At 44.9% G+C, this 26210-nt stretch overlaps 1 protein-coding gene across 1 annotated transcript in view; it reads right to left on the reverse strand.

Annotated features, from left to right (window-relative positions):
* Positions 1-26210, reverse strand: part of ANO2 (anoctamin 2) — a 319432-nt gene that overhangs the window by 134702 nt on the left and 158520 nt on the right. The window contains exon 12 of the mRNA XM_071210134.1: positions 22822-22932. Within this exon, the coding sequence (XP_071066235.1) occupies positions 22822-22932 (111 nt within the window). The remainder of the gene's footprint in view (positions 1-22821; positions 22933-26210) is intronic.

Below are 26210 nucleotides of genomic sequence, written 5' to 3' on the forward strand. Positions count from 1 at the left end.
TTTTAGAGGAAATCTTTTCATTTCTGGGTCCACCATGATTCAACTATGAAGGTACCACAGGCAAAAAAACATTAGATTATAACAAGAATGATTTAAAACAACAACAACAACAAACCTAGACCTTAGGGTGGTTGCTTTAAATTTCTTCACTTAAAGTAAATGGAATTGGAATATCAATTGCCTGTCAATTCTTGGAAAGTTGTACCTTTGGTTAAGAAACATAATTTCATGAACAGATTGAACATTGTTATGGTTTTTATACAGTTGGAATCCAACAAAGTTTCATTTTTTAAAAAATTATAGCACTTTATTTTCTAAGGAGTTAGCAATTTATGAGGACCACTTAGTAGGCATATAGGATCTATTTTATTGGGAACAGAGATGCCTTGATGGTGTTTTCTTTTAGGGATGTGCTCTGGGTATGTGATATGTGGGTAGTTGCTTTATGAACAATTATAAATTTAATAGAGTACAAACTGAACATTGGTTAATATTTGCTCTTGGCAAGAAAGGAAAAATGAATGAGAAAGAAAAGGAGGGCAGAGAGAAAAAGAAGGAAGCGACGAGAGACTTTTCCTGTCCACCCTATTAAAAAATAGCACCTTTCTCTCCACCCTCTCATTTGTTTTGCTTAAACAAACTGCAAACAGGGCTCCACATGGCCATCCTGGGTTCACCAGCCAGGTACGACAGTCTGACTTCCCCTCCTCACCCACTGGAACCACAGGGGTCTGTCCACACAGAGGTGGGGCCAAGCAGAGCCCTTGGCCACATGTACCCATCCATAGAGGCCTCTGCTCGGAGGGGCTGTGCCTCAAGGTCACACCTGGGTCCCTCGATTCCTGTTCAGTCCATGCCCAATGCTACATAACCAGCTATGAATTCTTACAAATTCTCACCCTATTGTTTTTGGCCACTCTGTGGCTTCCTAAATAGATTTTAATGGAGTTCTCCAAATCCTATCATAACTGTTGGTTTTTCCTCTTCGGTCCTGATGTTTTAGCTTCCCTAGTCCCGCCTGGAGCAGAGGAGCTCTGTGTTTAATTTATGACAATCTCTCCTGCCCCAGCCCCAACTGCCTTGGACTGCTGCAGCTCCCCTGCTTCTACTCACTGAGTGTCACAGGCCCCTGCAGCTCCTTCCAAAAGCCAAGTGCTGCCAGGTCAGTGAAGGTCGCAGAGCCCTTTGGTTTGGGAAGGAGGGCGTGTCTTTGACCTTGCTCACGGGTTCAAGCTGATCTCTGGTTGACACTGTATCCCATGCCTTCAGGTGATGGGGGAGATAGGATTCAGGATGCCATGGAAAGAAAGTAGGGCTGGAGGGCAGGGGTGCTGTTTTCCTCTCTGGCTCTGCAGCTGCCAGGCCATCTCTACCATCTGAAAGTATTCTTTCATTTCCCTTCCCAGTTCCTAAAGCAATCTCATGCACACTGCCTCATTTACTCCTCACAAAAACTCTTCTGGCGGGACAAATATTGTCACTTGCATGTCTGTTTAAAACATGTGGCCAGTGAGGGGCTGCCTGGTCAATCCCAGCCACCTCTTGACCCTCAACCCCTCCCCCACCCCACCCCATCCCCATCCCAGTTCTTGCTGCTCCTGTTGCACCGGCCTCCCAAACATAGCAAGTAGATTCCTGCCTCTTGGCCTTTGCACTGACTGTTCTTTCTTACCATTTTCCTCTTTCCCCAGAAATTCACACTGCTTGTTTTCTTACTGCATTATAGTGCTCAAATGTTAACTTATCAGAGAGATCTTCCCTGTATACCCTATTAAAAAATAGCACCTTTCTCTCCAACGCACACCCCATTTCTCTCCACCTGCTCACTCTGCCTCGTATTTGGTCCTCTCTGTCATCATCTATCCTCCTTGTCCCAGAATGCTATCTCCTTGAGAACAGGCACTTTCTTTAATACCAATGTCTAGAAGAGTGTCAAGAAATACTATTTTTATTATTTGCAAATAGTGTCATCTCCTAAGATACACGCGAGGAAATGTTAAGTCAGAGAAGTTAATTAACCTGGCCAAGGCCATGGAGTTAGTAACCCACAGACTCCTTCTACTCTCTACAAGCTGGAAGACAGAGGCTTTACTCCCAACTTCTGCACTTAGCAGCTAGGTGACCTTGGGAAAATGAGGTATTCACTCCAGATCTTGAGTTTTTATTTAATGATATATAGCGTTTTACATTTGCATTGCTTTAAAATTTACAAAATTCATCTAGGTCCATATCTTGCTTATTCTTTAGTTACCACCATTGTGTGAGTTAGGTAGGATGGGGACAAACAGTATCCTTTAGAGAGATGATATGTTCAGAAAAGACAAATGCATTCCCAAGGTGACCCAGGTAGGAAGGAGCAAAAGCAAGTCTTTTGACCCAAAACAGGGCTCTGAAGTCTTCTCTAGAGGGCTAGATCTAATGTATCCCCAGCTTTTTCATTTTTGGCCAGAGGATGATCAATCCACTTTCTAGGACATCGGTTTGGAGCCACTTTCCTTCCAAGCCTCTCTGATTATCCAAATTACCCACATCTTCAGAGCATATTCTGAAACATTTCCAACACATCCAGCCATCCCCAGGTGTCTCCCTCTTGCCGGTGGATGGCAGATATGGAAACTGAACCCCTCTATTTGATGCTGATAAACTGTCATTTGTTCATGTTAGGCCTTCAAACTAAAAAAATAGGATATTTATTAACAGACAAGACATTCCAATTTTGTCTCCTCCCATGTTTCAAGTACCATGTGAATGCCAAATTTATACCTCTGTCCCTGACCTCATTTTTGAGCTCTAGACCCAAATGCCTAAATGCCTTTTCTGCATGAATGTTTCATATACACCTCAATTTGACATGTCTGAAATTTCACTCATGATTTTCTCCTCGACCTGCTTCTCCAGTCTTCCCAGTCTTAGTAAATAGCATCACCATCTATAACCTGTTCAAACTGCATACCTGGGCAGGGTTCTTACCCACTCTCTTAACTAAACCCTGTGAACTCTATCACCTTAGCATCTTGAATTGGTCCATTCTGTAATCTACTGCTGCCACCTTGTCCAAGAAGATACCTTCATCATCTGCTGAAGAACATGCAGTCCCCAGCACTGGCCACACAGCAGCCAGAGCATTTTAAAGATGCAAATCCAATCATGCAGTGCCCCTGCTTTTAAAATCCATCAATGACTTTCCATTGGTTTTAAGAAAAAGGCCAAAATCCTTAACCTGGCCTGCAAAGCACTGCAGGATCTGGGTGGACCTTGACCTTAACTTCATGTGGGGCCATTTCCCCCCAACTCTATACTCCACCCTGTGAGCTGTCTTTCATTTCCTTGGCTTCCTAAGCAGAGTTATACAGCAGAGTGTTTCACAGAATGTGCCCTGGAGGCAGACTAGCAACCTGTTACCTGAGACACATTACTTAATCTCTTTATCTCAACTTCCTTTTCTGTAAAATGGGAATAATACAGGTACCTACCCTGTAAGGACCATGTTAGGAAGATGAAAAGTGCTTCAAAACAGGGCCTGGCACTTACTAAGGTGCATAATAAATGCTTTCTCTTCTTAGCTACTCTCTTCCCTCTTTGTCTCAATTTATATTCAGTCTTTTTGTCTTAGTGAAATACCAATAATCAGCAAAGCTTTCTTCAACTCTTTAGACTAGGCTAGGTTCTCCTATTACAAAGTTTCAGGCCATCTGTGTCACTTTATACAATTCTGATATGAATAATTATTTTCCTGTTAACACCCATCTTCCCCATGAACTATAAGTTTCATGACAACAGAGACAAGACTGTCTTATTCACTTTTGCATCCCCAGTACAGCAACTGGCATGTATCAGGCACTCAATAAATACTGAATGACTCAATAAAACATAATTTGGGATTATTTGCAAATCCCCTATGGTCTGGCTTTTCCAGTGCTTCCAATTAAGGTATCATTCTTCTACTTGGCACAATGACCAATTAAATGTGTTGCCCACACAGAAGTCTCTGGCTATTTCCCAATATCCATTTTCCTTTCTCATTGTGTTAGAGCTACTGGTTTTTAGCTGGGTCCAAAGCCACCCAGGACAAAAACTACATTCCCCAGCCTCCCTTTCAGTTAGGGGTCAGTTCAGGCTCATGAAATATGAGTAGAAAGTAGAAGTAAGATGTGCAACTTCAGGATCATGCCTTGAGAGGAAGGAGGCATGCCCTCTCCTTCAACTTTCCCCCTTCTCGAAGTGGATTCTTTCCTAAAGTATTTTTTATTTTAACTCCTCATAAATGCTTAAACCTCTCCACTACTACAGCCAGAGGGGGATCAAATACTGGACCTGACTCAGGTTCTATTCAGCCCAGTTTTTGGCAACCAAACAGAAGCCTTTCAGGTAGCATGACAGGGCTTGGCACTCTTCTCCAGGACCCTCACTCATCAGGCTCAGCCCAACCTCTTTATTCACCATGCATGGCTCTGCCATTCATTCACCACTTGGCCAATCCTTTGAGAATCCATTTATATTTTCTGAGAGCAACATTTTGGAGCAAATGAGTGAGACCATTTTCATCATCATGGCTATCCTTCTTCACATTTCCCACACTAGCGGTATAATCTGACCATGAGAAATTCAGGGGATGCCCAAACCTCAGGGGAGCAGTGAAGGTGCAGCTCCAGTGCATTCTACTGGTAGCCAGAACTCATGCCCCAGCCCAACTGTTCTATAAGGACAGGAAGTAGGACCTTGTGCCAGAAGGCTAGGGGACTATGGCAGAAACTGCACAAGAAAATGGGATGGGGATAGGGTGAGAGTGCAGGTGGGAATCAGCAAAGTTACAAAGTAGAGTAGGGATGAAGCTGAGGGAAGAAGAGGAGAGAGCCAGTGTCTGCTGTGTTGAGCTAGTTGGGTTGGGTTGCTGGGACTGAAGATTCAACAGTAAAGAACCAAGAGGTTGGAAGTGAACCTGGTAAGTGAGAAAAGGTATTAGAAAGGGCAAGAAGTTAAAAGTGAGATTGGTGAGATTATAAATTTGCCCTGCATCAAGGGAAGACCTCCAGGGAATTGCCCAGATGATACAAGCTTTGCTTCCAGGAGGTGGGCCAATTGCTAAAAGGTAGTTGCCAAGGAGAGACGGGCCAGGTCCTGGCTGCAGCAAGAGCCCCTCAGAGCTAACTAATAGTACAGTCATGTCTATAAAGAGAAGCAGGCCTGGCACTCAAGTCTCTTTTCAGTGAGACTGGGCAGAGATTACCAAGAACACTTAGCCTTCTGTAAATAGCTCTGAAAATTAGTTTATGTAGTCCCTTTTTTGAAATAACAGCTTGGTTTTATAAGTTTTTCAGCTAAAGCAATTGTCAATGTGGACTTAGGTGGAGAGGACTCAAAGAGAGGAAGCAACAGTTAAAAGTTGAAAGCTAAAGTCTCTTGCCAGATTCTTTTCATATTTTCCTTCTATAACCAAAAATGAAAACCCTATAAACAACAAAAGTGTCATGTTTCCAAAGTACTATGAGATACTCAAAGGATGGTTTCACTTCTCCAGACCTATTATGTATATGAGCACATAGCAGGGCCAGATCCATCATTTGCAGACTGCCTGGTAGATGGGATTCTGACTCCTAGGGCAAATTCCAACCACAAGTAGATGGAGGAAATCAAGAAGTCAGGAGCCATGCTCTTATCAATTCCACTAAAAAAGAAAAAAAAAAAAAAAAAAAATGGAGGCCCAGAAAATTAAAGAGAATAAAAGTTGCAGATCTCAAAAATACAGGCCATTTTAATTTAATGACCAATTCTCCAAGACCTCCCTTCAAGACCAAGGTCTCATTTGAAATATGGAGAATCCAGGCACTGCCTATACATGCTCAAAAATGTTCAACTATTCCCTTTCAGTCATTTGGTAACTTTAAAAAAGATGTGCACTCAATCATCATGCGTTAGACATGTATATTAAAATGTAGATGAACTAGTTTAGGCTAATTCCTATAATTTGTAATATTTCAAGGACTTCCTTGGAATATTCCTTGAAATCGATTAGCTTAAAAATGTACTTCTGACCCAAACAAAACTGCAGAAACAGATTCCTTGAGCTGGATAGACTTTCCAGAGGTCATGCCGTCTAAGTTCCTGTGTCCAAACATGCCTGTATCAGACCAGCTCAAGATAAGGACCTAGGAATAACCCTTTGGTAGTTATTTCTTACATTTAATGAAAATGTCTTACTGAGATGCAGCTAGGCCCTGTGCTAGAAATCAAAGTTACAAGGTCAAAGAGAAGACCTGCACAAACAGATCTCACCTTGAGGGGAGATCAGAATATAAATTAATACTAAAGGGATCTATGGAAAACTTTTCTTCTAAAAGGAATATATAGGACTCTACAGGGCTGAAGTGTGGCCCCAAAAGATATGCCCAAGACCTAACTCCCAGAACCTATGAATGGGACCTTATTTGTAAAAAGGGTCTTTGCAGATGAAATGAAGGATCTTAAGATGAGATCACCCTGGATTTAGGGTGAGTCCTAAATCCAGTGACAACTGTCCTTACAAGAGACAGAATGGGAGAAAACAGGGACACAGGGGCAAAGATGGAGGGAGAGACTGAAGTTTCACTGCCACAAGCCAAGGAATGCCAGAAGAGGCAAGGAAGGATTCACCCCTAGAGCCCTCTAGGGAGCCTGGCCCCGTTGACATCTTGATTTCAGACTTCCAGCCTCCAGAGCTGTGAGAGAACACATTTGTTATTTTAAGCCACTGAATTTGTAGTAGTCTTTTGTTACAGCAGCCCCAGGAAACTGAAGACAAGGGCCAATAGTCAAATCAGCCTGGGGAGTAGAGATGGCTTCCCAGAGGAGATGACATTAGCCCTAAGTTTTCTAGGACAGGAAGGAGTGTCCTGGATAAAAAAAGGGAAAGCATGTTCCAGGCAGAGACGAGCACGTACAAAGCCACTGAAGCACACCACAGCACGATGTACTTAGAGAACTGCAAGTCATTTGGAAATGTTTGGAAGAAAGGGTTTATGTCAGAGATTGGGAGAGGCAGTCGGAGAGATGGGTCATGTAGGGCCTTGTGGATAAAGCCACAAGTTTGAAGTTTGAAAATAATCCCAAACACTCTGGAGAGCATTAAGGAGTTTAAGCAAGAGAGTGTCCTAATCAGATTTGCTTTCTAGATGGTTCCCTCTGGCAGAGCATAGAGAATGGGTTGGAGGAAGGCCAGAAAAAGGGGCAGAGGAAACCAATTAGGGGGTCACTGAGGTAATCAAGGCAAGAAGTGATGGGGATCTGACCTTGCAGGAGGGAGAGGATAAGATAAAAATGAGAGGTGTCAAGTAGGTAGACTCTGAAGACTATGAGGCTCATGTAGAAAATGGGAGGACAAGAGCAGTTTAGGATGGTTCCAAAGTTTCTGGCCTAGACCCCTTGGTTAATCAAAAGTGGTATCTTTTAACAAGAATGAAACACATGCATTTCTTCCTGGTTTGCATTTTTGTTTTCATCCAAGGATACAGATATTAGATAAGTTTTAGTGTTTTCAGGTCTCTTTAGGTCTCAAAGTACTTTCAATATTTCCATCCAGGAGGCAGAAGGGCAAGTGATGATTCCCACTTGGGGCACCTTTGGCAGGTGGCTAAGGGGAATGCTATAATCCCTACCCTTTGTGCCAACGTTATTATCAGCATTGTGACAACACATGAAATAGCCTGGAGGGGTAAGCACAGAGAGGGAAGGTTTATGGAGTTTTCTGGAATAAAGAGGGAAGATGACGCATGGTGGGCTCTGGGGAACCGGGAACTCCCAGCTTGTTTATAGAACTGTTGTTACCAAGCCCCCTATGGCGTGACTCACACTGGCAGCCCAACCGCCTTCCAGATTTCAGGTTGCCCAACTCCTCTACTGGATCAGAACAAGGAAAACTCAGGATGAATCTTGAATCTTCCACCATCAACTATCCACGATATAGGCTGGAAAAGACTGGGCGGGGGGACGGGGAGGGTCCCATCTCTACCCTTCCCCTCAGGGCTGAGCTGGCTCAGAGACACTAATCTCATTTTCTTGGGGACCCAGCTCAGGCCCTCCATCTGTCTGCCAGCTCCCCAGTTCTGCCAGAGAAAGGAGACAGAGGGAGAGATGTTAAAAACTAGAAGAAACAGGATCCAATATCAGGATCTGGCCCAGTGCCTGTTGACTTGGAGTAACCTCCCTGCTTCTCCCAGGCCTGCCTATATTCTCTTAATACTGCCAAATGTTTAAAGTTCTGGCCCATTTTTTCCTTTCCCACATGTAGACTATCTGCCACTTCACCTCAAAGGACACAGGATCATTTTTAACCAAACACATACAAGTCACCAATCTCTGCTTACCTGCCCAAGTCTCTGAGTCTACAGGAAGGTCAAGAAGGAAGCCATCTAAACATGGATTAAGCAAGGATGGAGAAGGCAGGGAGATTGGCTCCAGGACCCATAGCTGGAGCTAAGGCCACAGCAAACTGTACCCCAAGCCCAAGAAACACCAGCCAAAGGCCAGGTCTGACAAGACTGCAGGTGATGCTTCATTTCATGCCAGTGCTTCCAGAGACCTAGAAACAGCCCAGAACACTCCATTTATGGCATAAATGCTAAAAAGTCTGGGAATCAGGTCATAATATGGAGCTCACTGTTATCCATAAGTAATAGAACTACTGTTGTACATTCTCCCCTTCCTCTTCCTTCTTTCTCCACCTTCTTCTTCCTTCTTTTTCTCCTTCTCCTTCTTCCTTTATCATGGGGTTTACAGATTTTAGTTCTAATTAAGAATTTACAGTTTCAGAATTTCAAAGGTGTCCATTTGAAAAGAACTCACAGCATTAAATCACTGAGAATCACTACCCTAAACTCTATATGACAGAGAATCAAAGATAGGAATGAGCATAAAATATACTCCAAATTTAAAGAGCCCTACTGGAGCAGTTTCGAGGCTAGTACTCCATTTTCATAATTCATCCAAGGGGCATGAAGGTCACCGTACGTACGATGGAGAGATAAAGAGGCTATCGACGTAGAATTCACAATCAAATGAAAAATGGTGCTAAAGTAAAGAACATCATATGAAAGCATTTATCAAGGGCTCATCTAAGTACTAATAATACTTTCCATAGGGCAACACTGTGTGTACATGTTGTAAAGCTGGAAAAAAACAGAATCTCAACAAGAAAACCTTTCTATTTCTCAGAAGTCAGGCTGACTCTACTTGCCCTATAAATTGTTTCCAGAAGTTAAAGTTATCAAAGGGAGTTTCATACTTTGTTGGTTGATCACTTACCAACGAGGACACATTTCCTCTCGGAGCTAAAACCAGAGCTCACGATTTGTCCCATGGATTCCCCTGCCAAAACCTGGCCTAAGTTCAACTGATGGAATATCTTCATTGGAGAAGCATTCATGATCCATTCATTGCCCCAGAATCATTTTTCCACATTAGCGATGGGGTTGGAAGATGTGGACATTCCAGGACTTGATACAAGTAACCCACCCATTCCCAGGATGAGGTAAATGGTGCTCTGCGAGAACTGGATCCCAGTGCCTAAGATGTCCACTCACCTCTGCTCCAGCATGCTCCCCGCTCCCCCCAGCACAGACATAAGCTGAGCAAAGGCTCCTGCTCTCCTGGGAGAGGCACTCAGATTCCCTGGGAGAGTTCTCAGACATGAATCAAGTGAGCTGATCCTCCTTCATTTAAAGTGAGCGACTGAGCAGCAGCAAGAGAAGCGATTTCTCTAAAGCTGCCTCTACATGCTGGTACCCGCAAGAGCCGTATCTATGTAGCTTCTTCTCTGAGCACAAAAGCCGGTGCAATTATGAATCCAGTGACTGAATAACTATTTAGAGCTCCCAGCAATCCATTCTACAGAAATAACCCAAAAAATTTTTTTAAGAATTAAGTGCAAGTGTGTTCATCACATGTTCAATCATAAGAAAGAGCTAAGAAAACTATAATACACCCATATGATGAAATATTGTGTAAGTATCAAAATGATGCTCACGAAAAGTATTTAATAAGATTGGGAATTTCTTATGTTCTAAGACTAAGAGAAAAAAAACAAAATTAAATATAGAGTATAGTTTTTTTAGCCACGGGAAAATATGTGTTAAAAATGGGTTGGCAGTGGTTTTTCTGCGAGATGAAATAATGGATGATATTATTTTTCCTCCTCATGCTTTACTGATCTTTTTAGATTTTTCTATACTTAGCACATAATATGTTTATCACCTGAAAAAAATAAAAATTGCTTGATTGGATTGGGTCACGGTTTTAGGGGGGTGGTGATGAAGATGTCAAAGGAGGCCGTGCATAGCCAGAAAGTGGCCAGGCACCCCCAAGGTTATTGTACCCCAGTTGCTGACCTCTGTCCTGACCCTCTGAACACTGGGGGAGAAGGGTCCAGAGAGGTCCCAGCTCCACCCAGGGCTCTGCAATCCTAACTTTCTGGTACTAAGCAAAATGCCCTTTCATGACTCACAGTAGGTCCCTGGGCTGGTCACTTCCCATCGACCCTTAAAATAATCCAGCTGGCAGAGATCACATGGTGGTGTTGGGAGGATTAATTCATTCATGTTTATAGACAAGCTCTCTGAGATTCCTGGATAGGAGCCCCTCCACGCTAAGGAGTGCAACTATTCGGCTGAGTACATTTCCAGGGCAAACTTCCTGCCACAAATTCTCTAAACTCGATACAGATGCCCAAATTTGGGATAAAATTTATGTAAGTTGGCTGGTAGACTATGCACCACTACAATGAAAATGAATTGGATGTCAAATATCTACAGCCAGCTGACCCCCACCGCATCTGGCCTTCCTGGGGAACCATGAGGCTGGGTGCCACAGGTCCAGCGGAGGACAAACTCCAGCCACCTATCAGCAGGATCCCTGGGCCCTGTGTGGGAATGAACCCTTTCAAGGTCACGTGTACCTTCCATCACATTAAAAGTCATGTAAATGATCTGAAGGTGTCAAGGAGAGCAGCACAGGCCCACAGGCATGCGACAAAGCAGAAATAAAGCCACAATACAGAAAAAGCATGGATGTGGCAGCAGAATGCTGGGAAAGCAAGGCAATTATTTTTGCAGAAAAGCAACTGTACCAGCAACTCAGATAAGGAATTGAGTTTGGGCAATCTGTGGGTGAAGAAAGGCTCATGGGGCGAGCTGCCCCTTTGCCAAGGCTAGCACTTAGTTCAGGCTGCTTCTGACAGCGCCGCTAACTCTGGGAAACAACTAGCGTGAGGAATAGTCAAGAACTGTGCAGAAGCCTCAGGCACTCCTAAACTTCTGGGAATACTGTTTTTCCTTCCCCAGATCTCCTACCAGTCAGAGGACAAACCATTGCTCATTTGCCAGAGACAATGGAATACCCAAGTTAGCCCAGGGATATAGAATTACATTTCGGAGTTTCTCTTCTAATCACACCACAGGGATTTCAGCTGAAAGCCAAGCTATCAGAATATTAAAGGCCCCAAGGGAGATAATTTTGGACATCTTCTTTCAAAAAGATTTGCTTTTGTGGATCTCCTCCCTTCTCACATCACTTGGCTTCAGTCCCCCAAACTTGAGGACAGGGAAATATGTGTATGTAAATGAAAATTCTCTGCTCACCTCTCCCACGAATGTCTCTACCTTTGTTTGCCTCTAGGGTTAGCACTTCCATAGGCCCCGTTTCCAATGTATTTTTCACCTTGAACTCTAGATCCAGCATGCTCATTCTCAGAGCAGGCAGTAGCCTACGAATATGGAAAATACCTGTTGCTCTGACCTTGAATGTTCAAAGAAAATGGAACTACGGATGACTGTGCTCTTGGGAATATCATGGGTTAAGTTGGCTACTATATGGACCCAACTCAAAGGAGATAACTAAGGGAACTAGAGACTGGCATCAGCATTGCTCTGGACTTTGTGCACAATTAGTCATGAAAATCTGACTTGGGCTTCCCCATCTGAAAGGACAAGGAACTATGACATGGATATCTTTCCAGGAAGGTTGGGAGAATAAATGAGGTGACCACAGAAAGCAAGGGGAGTCTTCTGGGGGGTGAGGGGGAGCCCAAGGTTAGCATGGATTCAGACTGCACAGTGACACGGAACAGATGAACAGATGTCATTATGTCTAAATGGCAGTAATTTGAGAAAGAGAATTTAAGCACCCTCTAGGTCTAAAAGTACATAGAAGGAAACACACTTCGCTGAGACACAAAAAACACCAAACCTCGGCAAGCCTAAGTAAGGTGGAAACAAAGGATGTACCTAAGATGTGGTATCTCCTCAGTGTTTCACATGATCAAGATGGAGAATCTAAGGTCCTTCAGCTGCTGAACAGAAGGAAAACACAAAGCCCCAGGACAACCCCTAACATACTTCAGAACAGGGAGGGAATGGGGAGTGAGGGGCAGGGGATGTTTCCCATCCTATCATCCAGCCCTTCCCAAAATGTAACCTCTGCTTTGGAGATGACAAACCTGACACAGCCATGGAGTAGAAGGAGCTATGGAAACGGAAGGGGAGAGCATGTGTTTAAATCAGGTAAAGGACTTTGATTTTTAAAACTGATGTGCCGGTCCTGGTTTCTCTCAGATTTGCCCTTTCCTTCTGATACGGATGGATCCCTGAGGATACACTTCCCAGGTCCCCTTGCCAACTGGCTTCTAGATAGATTCAACCAACGGGAAGTGTCGGTGGAGGGAAAGGAGAATCCAGAGTATTTCCTCCCGTCCTTCTCTGCTTCCTGCAGGGGCTGCTGCTCACCTGTACTTCCATTTCCTGCAGGACTGGCCTAACCTTGACAGACCCGGGTTCCACCATGTGGCCCTGACTCTGGGCTCTGGGGACATCAGGTGGTAGCAGCTTCCTCTGCTGCTAACAGCTGAGTTGCTCCACCATCCCTGTTAAGCTCTTCGGTTCTTCTGACCCCTTTCTAACCCATTCCCTTTATTAAATTCCCTCAAGTGAAGTCCTGGGGCTCAGATTTTCTCACTAAATCTTAACTGATACACTTAGGACTTAAAGTTCCTGACACAGTTAGTATCCAACCCAGATCCCCCCGGCCTTAACTTTATAGTACAGGGGCCCTTCCAAGTGCCAGTATCCACATCTCTTGATCAGAGGGCTTTGGGAGAGGGGGCAGCAAGGAACTGAGCCTTCTCTGCCCACACATATGTTCAAGGCAGGCCAGAAGTGCAGAAGAATGAACACACAAGGATGTGCACACACACACGCACTTGGAGCAGTCCTCAATGGTGACGGATGGGAGCTGGTGCATACCCAGCTCCCTCACCCTCAGACAGGAAAACGCTGACCTGCTTGCTCTGTATCAGCTCCCAGAATTTTCCCATGGAACTGAGCTCCAGTTGCCACAGTGCAACCTGCCTGATAATACACCCTTTCCTGGATGCCTGACCTTCAGTGTCTCACTTGCCACTCCTCTCTGGCTGTTTCTTGGCACCACCTCCCACGTGAATTCCTGCACTTGGATCGTTGGCTCAGGGTAGGCTTCTGGAAGCACCCAAATGAAAACAAGGACTCTTTTTTATCTCTCCCCTAGCTTTTCATTCTTCATGAAAGTTAAGAAAGTAACATGCAGAAGGATGTAGCATCCACTAGGTGCTCTGGGTGGGAAGCCCTTTCTCACGAGCTGGAGCATGGGCTGGGAGGCGGGACTGGGTGCAGAGAGGGAGGTGCCTGCCACCTCCTCTAGCTTGGGTACTGATGGTCAGAAAAGCACAGCCTTGTAGTTTCCAGGGCATTCCTGCCTGTTTTCTTTGAAAAGCGCGTTGTGGTCCTCACATCGAAAGAATCGCAGGGAGCTGGGGCACCTTTTGACCCCTGAGGAGATTCAGCACTTTTGAGTTTCTGGCACATTAAGGAAGAGAGAGCAAAGGAACCTGAAGGGCTTGTGTGTACTTCCAGGGAATTCTGGGGAACTGAAATAATGACTTTGGCCCAGACAGCAAAAGACAAATTTAATTTACATGCTTCAAACCGTATATGGAAAAATCATTTAAACAGCAAAAAGAAAAGTCCGAACTGCAAGTCAATAGTGGCAAGCATCACACACCCCAATGGTATGTGCTGGCCTCTATTAGCAGCTCGGCTCTTCCAACAATCCCAATCACTGCACATATTTGGGCCTTATGTTTTCCAAGAAGCCATAAGGGTCTGCTCTGAAACACCACCCTGAGTTTGCCCAGCCTTAGCTCCAAGCTAGACGGCTGCCTCGGCTCCCCCACTGCACTCTCATTTCACAGCCTGCCCCGTCTCTCGAGCTCATAACCCAGACCCCGGGGGCTCTCCTTATTTGTAACTTAATTTAGACCCAGACCAGAAGAAATGCGTACAGGGAGCAGAGGAGAAGTCTTTTAGCCAGAACCTCTGATGCGGAGAAGGCGCTGTCAGCTCAAGTGGGCCAGAGCGCTCATCTGAGTACCCGTGAGCCGCTCCACGCGGGGTGAATAATTCCCACGCTCCTTGCAGGGAGATGTTTATGGACACCTTGCACGCCTCTCTGGCGTCCTTCTCCACGAAGCCTGAGGCATGGGATTGGAAGGAAAGCAACGTCTTCTGCAGTCGATGTTGTCAAGTTTATTTTTTAAAAGATTTAAATGGATTTCTATGACCAGAAACTCTTGGTCCCCTCCTAACACACACACACAAACGTCTACATACACATGCAGAGAGAAAGAGAGAATATACTGGGGCAGATCTCCTTTGAGCCTGAAGGAGAAGAGACGTCTAGAGGAAACCAGCCCGCGCGGCACTCCTAGCCCTATTTCCACCAACTGCTGCCACCTCCAATAGATTCCTGCAACTCTGCAGCTCTCACTGCATACTTTTTTTTAACTCTTCTGCTCTTGGCTGTCTGGCTTTACTCTCAAGTCTCTGAGAACTTGGGACGTTCTTTATGGAATAGTTGCCAAACATTCTGGGTTCCCGAAACCCTAATGTCCAATATTTTTTACAGTGTCCCTGGGCCAAAAGAATAGTTTATTATGTAGTTAAGCCCAAATAACCTACTAAGTATTTCTGTCCTAACAAGTTCATAACCAGCAGAGAAGTGCTTCTCACTCACTCCTTCCTTACAGCATTTCCCCTTTCAAGTCACTTCCTTCCCTCGGGCTTCCTCTAACGGGCATGTTCCAGAGATGAGAGTCAGTCAGAATCATCTACAGGTGTTTCCAAACCAAACCCCTCCTAGCACCTTTCCAGATTCTAACTGCTCTTGCTCCATGCACATCAAATCTAATGCTGGGGCAGAAAAGACCAACCTTCCACCAAAAATCTGTGCCCCCTTCAGTAGTTTGGAGCTGTTTCTTGAGATCGCTAGCCAAGGACTTCATCTGGATGGGGGAGAGTGTGTCTGGATCCCACCAGCAGGTGAAGGTGATGTAGAACCCAGTTCGAGATTCGTCTTTAACTACGTTACGAATTCCTCCCCCTGGTGGAGTCAAAAGGACTGGCCCCCAAGTCTCTCTCCATATACGTATTTTTGCTCCTCTGCTCCATTTCCCTCAGCTGGAACGCTCAAGGCGGGGTAGGGCCATAAGCGTCACACAAAACTGGTGGGGCCCTCAGCAACAATTCTACCTTGTAGAATATCTTTCCCTCAGGGAGCTATATTGTAGAAAAGGACCTAATTGTCCTTACTGCCAAATATGAGAAACTCGAGGAGAGCAGGGATAAACGATGTAGAACCACAGGTTACAGAGCTGACCTAGCCCTTGGTCTGAAGGTCATTATCAGATGGCGAAGGAGCTGGTCCCAGAACCAAGGGGCCTGGGCCTCTGCAGACACTTGGGGACAATCCAGGCCTCTTTCCTGCCATTATTCCTCAGGTTACACAGAAGTGTAGGAGAGAGCAAAGGTCAAAAGGTCCCAACTTAGAAACCATCCCTTGGTAGGGAAAGCCCATGAGACGCTCAGATGATTAGAGATGGCAAAGGCACATCAAAGAAAACGATTCCAGAAAAAAGGCAACCAGGCCCAAGCTCGCCTCAGCCTCTTGCTCATGAGTGTGTCTCCGGCGAATCGTTTCCCTCTCTGTGCCCCGGTGTTTCCCTTTGTCAATGAGGGACCTTTTTCATCCCTCAGAAGAATCTGACAGAACTATCTAGATTCTTTATTTTTGAGATTTAAATAACAATTATGTAATCTAGCGCCTCCAAAGAAGAAGGATTTTCCTCAGTTTCATAGGACAGAGGCTAAGTGACCCAGGGCCTTTGTGGAAAGCCTGGACTGTAACCTCCGTGGGCCCAGAGTGAGAGGCCCAGCCAGGATTCCGAATCCCGCCCTGGGCTCCCCTCTCCCGCAGCCTGCCAGCTTCCTGATGCTGTTGTCCCAGCCTCCACAAAGGCCACACAATTATGCATAATTTATTCCACATGTTTGTTTGTCGCGCCTGCCAGAGGCATCTGTTGTAAATGTTTCAGTGCTTTAACTTGAGATGAGTTTTCTTTTGAAATAATTGTCCCGAGGGTGGTGCGCTGAAGAGTAAATTAACACCCATCTATGCACAGGCCTCCTCTTGGCAAATGTTCTCCCCACTTCAATGATCCCCATAAAACATTCATTAAATGTCATTAAATGTCACAGGCAGTGCCGGCCGCGACCAATGACAGGTGCCTGCATCCACGCTGGATAAACATTTGGGTGGCACCAAGTTCTCTGAGGTGAACTCCTAGGACTGCTTCAATAGGATTTTGTTTTTAGGTCCCTTTAGTTTTATAAGGGAAGACTCTTTGAAGACCCACATTTGTCAATTCCCAGCTTGTTACATGGGAAAAAAACGTTTTCCCTCCACTTTGAAGTCTTCAGTTACCTGATCTCCCCTGTGGCACGCGGAGGGAACCACCACGCACACACACTCACTCACAGCACCCCTCACACAAACACAACAGCTCAGGAACAGCCTGAACAACTGATCATTACATTACTCATTCACTGCCGGTGGTGAACACACAAGCTTTGTGCCCACGTTTTCATCTCTATCCCCTAACCTAAGTCTTTCAACTCCTGGAAGTCAAAGATGAGCTTGGAAGTGCTCTGTGGCTAGTAGGTTCTAAACAGAAAGTTAGGTTGACTTATGGACTACACTTTGGTGCCAGATGTTTGCCAGTTGCTCTCAGAACTGGTCTGCATTTTCCTCTTTCACTCGTGGTTGCAGAGTCCTGACCCCTGAAAACTACATTTCTCAGAATCACATATCAACTGACATTTGGTGATATTTAGCCATAGGAGGCACCAGTGGGAGGCTGGAGGGCAGAGGAGAAAAGCCAGGGTATTTTGCTCCACTCTCTGTGGTCATCAGATTGACTCTCCGAAAGTGGCTGCATCTCCTCCAATGTCCCAGCTCCCGTTGCGTGGTCCTGCTTCCTGGGTTCTGGAAATACCACCTCCTTTGTTGGTCCTTCCATTCATGGGAGTGCTAGCAACTCCTGCTGTTGCCCATCTCTGGATTGCCTCATCATACCCTGTTTGACTTTGCAGCTCTTCTGACATCTTTGTGATTGGCTCCCCATTTTCTCTGACCTCTACTGAATTGCCTAGCATGTGCTCTGTTTTCTGACCGTCCCCCGATTAATACAGTATTTATTGAAAGAAAACAATGTACAGGCTGATTTGGGAAGGGCTGACCAAAGATCAGAGGGATGATGCTTCACCACCCATACTACCACCTACGACATCCTGTCATCTGTGCTCACCTTAGAGTTTTACCATCTGGTGTCAACAGAGGCAAACCTTGCCCTGCATGGAAACTTGAAAAAACCTCCAAATCTGTCCAGGTGGACCACTCCAGAAAAGATTCAAACCAATCGAGGAAAAAACAAACAAAACAGCTTAGTCCTTTATTAAAAGTTTCAGGTTCCATATTCTCCCATGGAAACACAGTATATCAGGGTTTATATTTTTTAATTCTCTCTACTGTCTATTGTACCTCTTGCTGTAAATGGAACCCAGAGCTGCAGAGGCTATATAATCCAATCACCCCATGTGACAGCTGTGCCCACGGACACCCAGAGAAGAGCCCAGTTATGTGGTGAAAGCAGGGTTCTGACCCCTGTCTGCCAACCTCTGGCCTTACCACATTTTCCTTCCATGGTTTGAATACAGAGTTATTGCCCCATTACAGAGTAAAACACTTCACTCCAGATAGCATCATGTTGACATGCTGTGGGTTGTTCTCAGGGATGCCTTACAGAAAAAGTTAAAAAGCAATGAGTCACAGCTAATACCATACTTTGTGGCAAAAGACTAAATGCTTTCTCCCTAAGATCAAAAACAAGACAAGGATGTCTGCTCTTACCACTTCTATTCAACATTGTATAGGAGGCCCTAGTCAGAGCAATTGGGAGGGGGGGAGTGTAGGAAGGGGGAAGGAGAAAACATCAAATAAAATGCATCTAGATTAGAAAGAAAGAAGTAAAACTACCTCTAGTCCTAGATGACATGATCTTGTATATGGAAAATCCTAAGGAATCCACTAAAAAAATGTTATAACTAGTAAATGAGTTCAAAGTTGAATGATAAAAAAAACAATATACAAAAAGCAATTGTATTTCTATATGCTAGCAGCAAGTAATCAAAAAGTGAAACCCAGGAAACAATTACACTTACAGGGGCATCAATAAGAAAAAAACACTTAAGAATAAAGTTAACAAAAGGAGTACAAGACTTGTACACTGCAAAATATTGTTGAAATGAATTTCAAAAGATCTATATAAATGGAAATATATACCATGTTCATAGATTGAAAATTTAATATTAAGTTGGCTGTATTCCCTAATTGATCTACAAATTCAACTCAATCTCTGTCAAAATCCCAACTTGCTTTTTTTTTTTTTCAGAAATTTACAAGCCAGTCATGAAATTCATATGGAAATGCAAGGGACACAGAACAATCAAAACAATTTGAAAAAGTACAAAATCTGAGAACTCAAACTTCCTGTTTTCAAAACAGCTGCAGAAATCAAGGCAGTGTGGTAATGGCATAGGATAGACATATAAATATCAACAGAATAGAATTGAAAGTCCAGAAATAAACCTTACTGTTATAGTCAATTGATTTTCAATAATGGTGTTAAGGAAATCCAATAGGGAAAAATAGTCTTCTCAGCAAATGATGGGGGTCAACTGGATATCCACATGCAAAAGAATGAGGTTGGCCCCTTCTATCACCATACGCAAAAATTAACTCAAAATGGATTATAGGCCTAAATGTAACAGCTAAAACAATAAAACTCTTAGAAGAAAACATAGGAATATATCTTCATAACATTGGATTATGCAATGATTTCTTAGATATAATACCAAAAGCACAAGCTACAAAAGAAAAAGAGATTAGATAAACTGAACTATATCAAAAGTAAAATCTGCTATGCTGAAAAATGAGATCATCGATAAAGTATAAAAAAAAAAACAATCCATAGAATGGGAGGAAAGATTTGCAAATCATATATCTGATAAGGCATTGGTAACTGTAATATATAAAGGACACTTACAACTCATTTATAAAAAGACAATCAATTTAAAGGTGGGCAAATGATCTGAACAGGCATTTTTCCATAGAAGATATACAAATGACCAATAATTGCCATAAAAGACAGTCAATATCATTAGTCTCAGAGAGAAGCTAATCAAAACCAAATGAAATACCTCTTTACATCCACTAAAATGGGTAAAATTTAAAAGATAGATAACAACAAGTGTAGGCGAGGATGTGGAGAAATTATAGCCCTCATACTTTGTTGATTGAAATGAAAAATGGTGCTGTCACTTTGTAAAATAATACAACAGTTTTTCAAAATGTTAAAAGGAGTTAACCACATGACCTAGCAATTCCATTTCTGGGTATATACCCAAGAGAAGTGAAAACATACATCCACACAAAGATTGGTACTCAGTGTTCATAGGAGCATTAGTCATTAATAGCCAAAAATGACAAACAACCCAAATGCCCATCAATGGATGAACAAATAAGTAAAATGAGGGTAGATCCAAAAATGGAATATTACTGGCAATAAAAAACAAAGTACTAAAACATGCTACAGATGAATGATCCTTACAAATACTATGTGAAGTTTTTAAAAAGAGCCAGTCACAAAAGGCCACATATTGTATGGTTCCATATAGAATTATGTGATTCTGGGCATGAAATGTAAAGAAAATACAAATCTATGGATACAAAAAAGCAGATTTGCAGGAAGTGGACTTGGCCCAATGGATAGGGCGTCCACCTACCACATGGGAGGTCCAACAGTTCAAACCCTGGGCCTCCTTGACCCGTGTGGAGCTGGCCCACACGCAGTGCTGATGCCCGCAAGGAGTGCCCTGCCACGTAGAGGTGTCCCCCATGCAGGGGAGCCCCACTTGCAAGGAGTGCGCCCCATAAGGAGAGCCGCCCAGCACGAAAGAAAGTGCAGCCTGCCCAGGAATGGCGCCACACACACAGAGAGCTGACACAAGATGACGCAACTAAAAGAAACAGATTCCCGGTGCCACTGATAAGGATAGAAGTAGTCACAGAAGAACACACAGCGAATGGATACTGGGAGCAGACAACTGGGGGGTGGGGGAGAAGGGGAGAGAAATAAAGAAAAAATAAAAAACAAAAAAGAGATTCGTATTGCCCTGGGTTTGCAGGTAGAAGATGGGGAATGGGAAATGACAGCTAATGGGGACAGTTGTTGTGTGGTGGAGGGGGGAGGTGATAAAAATATTTTGAACTTAAATTGTGAGGATGATTGCACAAGTCTTTGAATATACGAAAAAACACTGAATTGTACACTTTTAGGGGTCAATTTTGCATATGAGAATTGTACCTCAATAAAGATGTTAAAAGAAATAAATGGAGTCAGTATCTTTCTTTTTCTTTTTTTACAACAATGTGCTTTGGGATTAGACAGAGTTAGGTTTGATTACCAGCTCTACCACAACTAGTTACGTACTCTTCAGCAAAGTATTGTACCACTCTGCACCTCAATAAACAGTAGCTTTTTTCTTTCAACAGAAAATAAATCTAAAAGAGGTGGAGTCATGCAGCCTCAGGGTTAAAGTGAAGTCAGGGCCAAGGTGATCCTCTGGCATGAAAGAAATTCATCTAAGACCACCAGCTAGACTTTGATTCTTAGCCCCTGTCTGTCCCCCAAAAGAAAGGACCTGTCTTAAACATCCCAAACGTAATGTTGCCACAGGCAGCCCCGCACCATGAGCCATGCCCCCAGGGTCCTGCCACACAACCTCTGACCACAGCTCTTTCTGCAGGCAAAAGCAGCATGGCTCCCATCTGGAAGGATGCGGGCTCCTCTCCCACCTATGGCTAGATGTGCAGCCAAGACATTGCTTTAAGGAAACTGAGGCAACACAACAAGGATTCTGAGAATCAAATTCCAGGCATGCTTCTCTCACACTGCTCATCTGGGAAGGTCATTTCCCCCTAGTGCTCATCAAGCATTAGATGCTTTGACTTTTGTATTCTCGAAAGTGTAATGAAAATAGCTGTCGAATGCTAAAACGTAAACATATGTATCATTCATAATGCATTCAGATGTCTTTTAATTATTCATGGTTCCTGAAAGTTATTTGACCTCCCATGTGTAGATAGCCAACAATGTTAATATTAGAGCCACAGCCCCGATGTACGCAATTCTAGCTCCTTGGCATTCCCGTCTATGGAATTAAAATTAAATGAGTCAGTGGTCAATAAAAGTTACATGTGATTTCCATAAACTTATCCATTGTATATTGCTGTAGGGTGGAGAAAGAAGGTTGCATGTTGTTGCTGAAGCTGACAGCGCACAGAATGCTTGTTTTCTGATGGGGTGGGGTGATGATTAGTCTTTCCTAAGAATGAATTCATTATTTCCCTGAATAATTGGTGGTCTTGGACTTGCTCTTCATCTAGGAAAAGACTAACTCAAAGGACCACCCTCTCTGCTACCCTCTCACTTTCCTCAGTCCTGTTTTTGTATAAAAAAAAAAAGCCAATATTCTTAGCTCTAAAATACCACATTCTTCTGTTTTGGTGCTTGCATAAATTTGCATGTTAACGTGAACGGCTCAGTTTAAAGAATGTAAAATGAAAGGAAATTTGAATTCAAATCCAAGATTGAGAAAAGACACATGTAAAAACAACAGACTTTCAAGCTTCTTGACTTTTTTCAGGTACCAGATTAGGAAAGACATAAACACATATACACACGCAGGCACACACAGGCGTGCACACACACACTTTTTGATCCCAAAGACGGGTGGCACTCAGGGACAGGCACTGACAAAGAGGAGCCCACACATACAGGCACTACAAGTATCCCACAGCACAGACTTGGGAGCGCTGCGTCCACGTCTGAAAGGCACTACAGAGCTCAGAAACATGACCCAGACGGCGTGTCCGCCATCACAGTCCACTTTGGAGGCCCGCCTAGATGAACAAGGAACATCAACAGATTTTTTGTGAAATTAAATGCGATAGTATAAAGCACGTAGCACAGTGCCCAGCAGAGAGTAAGCACTCAACAAGGGTTAACTGTTGCGGTGGGTGGTATAGTGGTGATGGTGGTCATTACTAGACATTTAGGTGATGGAGTCCAGAGGAACCAGGCCTGAACTCTTTCTTTCTTCTCCAACCTGCTCCTCTCTTTTGTCAGATCCAGGAAAGAGATGCTGGTCAAGTCATGGCTAAAGCCTGTGACCCACGAGCTCTGACCACCGAGCCCCACGCCAACCCCTTCCCATAACCCAGTTCTCTATTCACTACGGTGTTCCAAATATGACGAGAACAAGATCTTCAGAAATAAAGAGGAGAGAGGCACAAGCCCCAGCATCTTACCTCGTCATCGCCATCAGTCCCATCTGCTTCCAATTTCTGGACGACTGATTTGTCGCTCTCCTTTAACATCTTCTCTCGAACTCTGGTTTCGTACTCAGGCCGGGAGTGTTCCTAAAGCCCACAGAGTGAAAGAGGGGTTAGCAGTCAGGAGGAAGGGCCACCTTGGTCTGCGGGTTATAACCAGACTCCACAAGCACATCCAAGTCAGGGCTCAGGGTTGGACGCCGTTGGACAGGAGCTGCCACATCACGCACAAGCACGAGGGGTCTAGGCCAAGGACACGACTTGGGGGAGAGAGAGGGGACACACGACACTTGTCATCACACCAAAAGCCAAACCTGGGCGTGCTCCTGGGGACGGCGCCGGTGTTGAGAAAGGAGAGAGGAAATGTTAACTGGGCAGCAGATGCAAAGAAAAGCCACACGCTTTGCCAAGCAGTTTGGCCAAAGGCAGAGGGATACATCTGGCCTTCTCACCAAATATCCTCAAGCCCCAAATGTAACATTTTAATGAGCTAACCCCCAGCTGGAGAGATGACTGTGCCCCACAGCTGGGAGGTGGGGCAAGGACAAAACTTCCTCCCTGCTCCATTATCCTGCAAGCCAACATGGTGACCAATAAACATCAAAGTCAAAGGTGGCCAGAGGGAACCTTAAAACGCGCTGCCTGGGCCTGTTTCCTCTGCAGCTTAGGTGAGTAACACATTGGCACGTCCACAGTGCTCAAGAGGCAGAGCTGGTCTCCGCTCATCTGTGTAGCTTTCTGAACACTGGAGAAACAACTGAGTGTGTTTTTAGGATTAGATGAGTTAAAATTGCCTGGACAGAAGTTTTTTGGAGTAATGTCTCCATAACTTATTAAGCTGCCTTTTGTCTGTTGTTGTATCATTTTTTGAATTTGAAATAAAATTTAAAAAAAAAAAGAGAGAGAGCGACATCGTTGGGCCATTCAGGAATTTACACACTGTAGTGGGTGACCAGGCAAGGGGAAGAGCACCTGGGCTTTTCAAGAGCACAATGGCGCAATCCATGCAGACACCGGTACAGGGAGATGCGTGTCTCCTCACAGCGAACCTAACAGTGTACCCCTGGCCTCGAGAGCAGGCCTGCCCTGCGGCTGACAGCTCAAGGCCGTATCTCCATGTTCTGGCATCAGTTACTGCTGACTCCCAGGCAGGGGCTCAGGGCTGGCTCAGAGAGGGCTCCACTGCGCAGAGAAGACACATTCCCTTACCGCTCCCCGTACTGCAGCTACCGAAGGGCAGCAAGCTCGGCCAAACGGTTGCAGCGGAAACCACGTGGGCGACCAACAAGCATAACCAATGCCAAAAGAGGCAAAAGCACCCAAGGCGCACTAGCATCCGCGCCCTGATCTCCGGGGTGTGACGTTACCCACCCCACCCCCGCCCACCCCTGCAGGGGGCCCTCTTGGCCTGCTGAGAAGTACCCAGTGGAGCCTCCACCCCCTCAGAATTCCTAGAGTTCTTACAGCTTATACCACGCATTTTAGCTTTGATTCTGTGTTTTTCTTTCATTATTTGCTAACCATTTCACATGTGAGAGACTTCATGAAGATGAGCTCACTGGACTAAGTTATTTAGTGTTTTTCCCACAGCAATTAGCACCATGCCCCACACAGAAAAATCTCTAAATGCTTGCAAAGTTCACTTGATTTTGTCTCTCACCTTCACCCATTCTCAAAACACTGCATTTCTGAAAGCGTGTGCTGAGAAAGGATTCCAGGACCTGAAAGATTGGAAAATACTTTAACTAATTTAAACCTTTCTAGAGTCATGGTGAGCATTTTAAAAGCTCTGAAAAGTCTTATTGTAAAGACACTTGTGTAATTTTCTTAAACCCACTATTTCCCACAGAAGTCTTTCTGCCTGTAACAATTCAATATCCTGTGGGAATGCTTTGAGAAATGCGTCCTTTTAGTTTGGTTGCTTTTCCTCTACATTTCTCCAATAGAAGATTTTCATAAAAAGCTGTAACAGGTCTCTGGGGGAGCTCCATCAGAGGGGGTCTAAATGGCTTCATGCTGGAGAAGTTTCTATTCTTTCATAACCTGCAAAGGGGCTGAGGAAGACTTTCCTGGTGGTCTGGTAGGAAGTTCCCAACTCATCCTTGACTTTGCAAAGACTGGCTGTGACGTCACCTAGAGGAAGCTCCTCACAGCCCTCTAGCTGTGCCTGGACCACCTCCCTCCACGCTGGGCTCAAGCCCAGCTCGCTCGGCACACAAACAGGAGATGAGGCTCTCAAAGCACAGTCGGGCTGCTATGCATCCTGGTTGAAGCAGAACAGGCAAGAATTTCCCCATTGTGGCAAAATGGGCTGAGTGAGGCCTCAGAATTCTGAAAAGGCAGAGGGCTGAGCCACTGAGCAGGACCCTGGAGGAGCTGCTCCCAAATGCCCAGCCAAGGGCAAGTTGGTCTTTTCCCTCATGATGCCTGTGTATGGTCTCCCTGGAAAGGTGGTCTCATGCCCAAATCACCAGAAATGCTGAGTCCCTCTCATCGAGACCCTGGGAACTATTTACCAAAGCTACTTGTACCTGGTCTGTCTCCTCATGAGGGATGGGAGGGGACAGGACATCTGTGTTCAGATAAGGCCACACTCTCTAAGAGGTCCCAGGAGCACCTGAGGCCTGACGTGAGAGGCCCACTGAGCTGCAAATTACCCTGCCTCAGAGCAAAAGACTTTTGGGGTCTGGCAGGCCTGCCAGCAACAAACACAAACAGGATCTGAAGGCATCTTTTAGGAAGCCCTTGGAAGTGCCCTGGCGGCTCCACGGGGAGGCCTTTGGGCAGAGGCTGCCCTGACACGGGGGTGGCTCTTGGGTTGGTTGCTCCCTTCCTCCCCTGCCTGGTAAGAAAGCCTTCTCCTGCTTCTCCCAGCTTCTCCCTGGTGCACAACCTGGCCTAAGCCACGTGGGCTTTGGTCTATGTGTCGGCAGCACCCTCCTTCCCTCGGAGGAGGCAAACAAAGACCACAGGGCTTTCTAGAGGTGACAGACAGCTGACCTTGGGAGGATCCCTGGAGAAGACATCTGGTGAAAATATTAACGAAAATTCTAATCCTAGTCTCCCTGACACCCAAGCGGTCTGCCCTCAGCTTTGACACAGGCTGTCCTAGGACTCTTGTATGAGTCTCAGGAGCCTTGCTTATCCTCCCCTCCAGGCCATCCCATGGCCTACAAGACACAGGCCAGGGAGCAGTACCCTCCCTGAGCTGGCAGCCAGCCCATACTTGCTACTTTGTCCCCTCCACATCCCAACACCTGTCCCCTGTGGCCTACTAGACTTTCTAGACATCCACACCCTGAGCTTTTCTTGCTGTTTCCTCCCTGTGGGTGCCCTTCCTTCCCATGGCTGCCCAAACAGCCAAC

This window comes from Dasypus novemcinctus, chromosome 20 (genome assembly GCF_030445035.2).
Source record: "Dasypus novemcinctus isolate mDasNov1 chromosome 20, mDasNov1.1.hap2, whole genome shotgun sequence".
NCBI classification, from domain to species: Eukaryota; Metazoa; Chordata; class Mammalia; order Cingulata; family Dasypodidae; genus Dasypus; species Dasypus novemcinctus.